The sequence below is a fragment of the Cebus imitator genome, unplaced genomic scaffold (assembly GCF_001604975.1).
Source record: "Cebus imitator isolate Cc_AM_T3 unplaced genomic scaffold, Cebus_imitator-1.0 Scaffold230, whole genome shotgun sequence".
NCBI lineage: Eukaryota > Metazoa > Chordata > Mammalia > Primates > Cebidae > Cebus > Cebus imitator.
Window position 1 is genome coordinate 681,599 of NW_016107545.1, and position 2,368 is coordinate 683,966.

Sequence of the window (2,368 nt, forward strand, 5' to 3'; positions counted from 1 at the left end):
GCCCTGGAATCTACTGTCCTGGTTCTCTGCTCAGTCCCCTTTTTAATCAGACGAATGGGCAACTTCCCGTGGCTCCAATCGCCAGCCAAAAGGGCTCCCGGACCGGTGTATTTTGTATGGAGAATCGTGGCTCCCGGGGCGCCGACAAAGCAGCCGCGCGGGGCAAAGCAGCGGCGCTGGCTGGCACAGCCGCGCTGGCCGAAACAGCCGTGCTGGTGTGGAGCTCCTCCGCCTGGGAATTTCCTAGTCTGTAGGCAATAAAAACGCGGCGTCCACTCACCCTCTGCACTTTCACTGGGAGCTGCAATCCTGAGCTGTTCCTAAACGGCCATCTTGGATCCTCCCCCCATGTTTTCTTTTCAATGCATTTGATGATTCATTGGCAGTATTTTGTGATGACACCATATTAGTGATAATAAGAATGTTCTTGGACCCGGTTAATGATGGATTAATGAGAACATTCTGAACTGCTGAAGTTGCAGGAATTGAAGCTTTTAAAGCTGGAAACTGTGATGTAGGCATCTGTACTGTAAACCTTTGTCCCGTGAAGGACATGGGAGTCCCCACTTTAGTTGAAACAGACATGGTCTGTGGGGTTGGTGTGCCTAGTGTGGGAGTACTTGGTCTGCTAGTCACCAAACCAACACTTAACTGCGGGACTGTTACTCTTCCCGCAGAAGTTGATGCCTTTTTCTGTAAAGATTTCAGCCTATAGTTTGGAGCTGTTAAGCAATACCTATCAGGTGGCAACGTAGGACCTGAATATGGCTTGATTAATGGCAAAGGCGCTTGATTTCTTTTCCTTGCGATATCTAATAAAAAATCTCTCGGGGGAGGAGAGGTAAAAGACTGGTCAGAGCGGCACTGGATCGCCAATCGCACATCGTCTGCATCAACGATAGCTTTCTTAGCATGGCTTGAATAAATTTTTGCATCATCTAGAATTGTGGTCACATATCGGAAGGCAAACTCCAACATCTGATTTATAACTCTTGGCTCATATTCTGTAATCCCCATATCCTACAGGATTTGTGCCATCATCTGGGCACCTTTCGGCATGCTCTTGGGAGAAGCCATCTTGCCAGACTCCATGATATCCAATGATCAGACTTCTCGAGTTAATCACCCACATTAATGTATTTCAGTCCTGATTTTGATGCAAGTTCTTTGCCTAGTGTGGTTTTTCCAGCCCATGGTGTACCGGTGAGCAGGATGTTTGGAAGCAACATGGTCCTCGCTGCGACTGCTCCGATCACCTCGCTCAAGCGCCCTTTGCACTACGGGAAGGAGCTGGAAGGGGCGGGTGGCAGCGAGAGCCCACGGGCCCCAAGGACCTCGAGGCCCGCTGCGGAGCCCTCGGCCTGCCCCGGCGGCCCAGCTGCGGCCCACTCTTGGGCATGTCTTTATCAGCAGTGTGAAAACAGACTAATACACCAGATGGGACAAGTGCCACAGTCATTCACAATCATTCTTTTTCTTTCTTTTTTTTTTTTCCCACAACTTTCCAGCTGGACAGGACATACTATCAACTTCTGGCTAGAATCTGGCCATCAGGCAAGTTTGCTTTTCCCTTAGAGTGTGTTTACATTATTGTTGTTGTTAGTACTTGAAACACCTTCAGATGGACCATCATCTCCCTGCTTCCCTACTCCCCATCACTCCTCACCTGGCTTTTCATAGTCCCAGCCTTGACCCCGGAAGCCCTCATTATTGAAGGTGTAATCCTGGATCAGCCACATCACATCAGTATTCCCAGGTCGTTGATTCTCAGGTTCTCAGGTGCAGAATCTCAGGTCCCCACCCCAGCCCCTCTGAATGACAATCTGCATTTAATTAACAAGATCTCCAGGCAAAGCCTATGCACTGGAAGTGTTGAGAAGCACAGGTTGAAGCCGCTGAGTTTGTGACCTTTGTCCTATGTAACTGAAGCGCAGGAGTTAAGATAGACACCTGGGTTCATGAGTTCTCAGCTTCCTAGACACTAATTTTTCAGCCCTGTCAAGATCTTAGAACAACCACATTTATTTCTATCTGGCTGGATGAGTCTAATAATTGTCTGTGATGTCCTCAGAATCTGAGACAGATCATACAGACTATTCCTCACCTTTCAGTACTTGGTGAGCTCTTCTAAGGATCTGAAGGGACTGAAAACTTCTTGGACAGAATGGGAAAGAGCTCCAACTCATCATCTTGTCTCTAGAAGCAGTCTTTTCGATGGAAATTTTATAAGTAACTTTTTCTGATTATATGAGCAATTCATATTTATTATAGTAAATTTAGAAAATAAAGAAAAGCATGCAGACTAAGTAAGTTAGTCTTAGTGCCACATAGAAGGTGCATTACCACCAAATAGCTATTTTTTTCCTCC

At 47.0% G+C, this 2,368-nt stretch overlaps 1 protein-coding gene across 1 annotated transcript; it reads right to left on the bottom strand.

Moving 5' to 3' along the window:
* Positions 1 to 46: 46 nt before the first annotated feature.
* Positions 47 to 1,279, bottom strand: LOC108281704 (transcription initiation factor TFIID subunit 9-like). The gene is made up of 2 exons (XM_017497379.2): positions 327 to 1,279; positions 47 to 243 (listed from the first exon to the last, which is right to left on the bottom strand). Exons 1-2 carry the CDS (start codon positions 1,015 to 1,017, stop codon positions 47 to 49), a joined length of 888 nt encoding a protein of 295 aa, XP_017352868.1. The 5' UTR covers positions 1,018 to 1,279.
* Between the last annotated feature and the right edge of the window lie 1,089 nt (positions 1,280 to 2,368).

Excerpts from the sequence above, each read along its gene's own strand:
- LOC108281704 (XM_017497379.2), bottom strand. The coding sequence starts at position 1,017 with ATGGGGATTACAGAATATGAGCCAAGAGTTATAAATCAGATGTTGGAG. Across the intron at positions 244-326 it reads GGGGAGGATCCAAGATGGCC|GAAATTCCCAGGCGGAGGAG; the intron begins GTTTAGGAACAG and ends CCTACAGACTAG.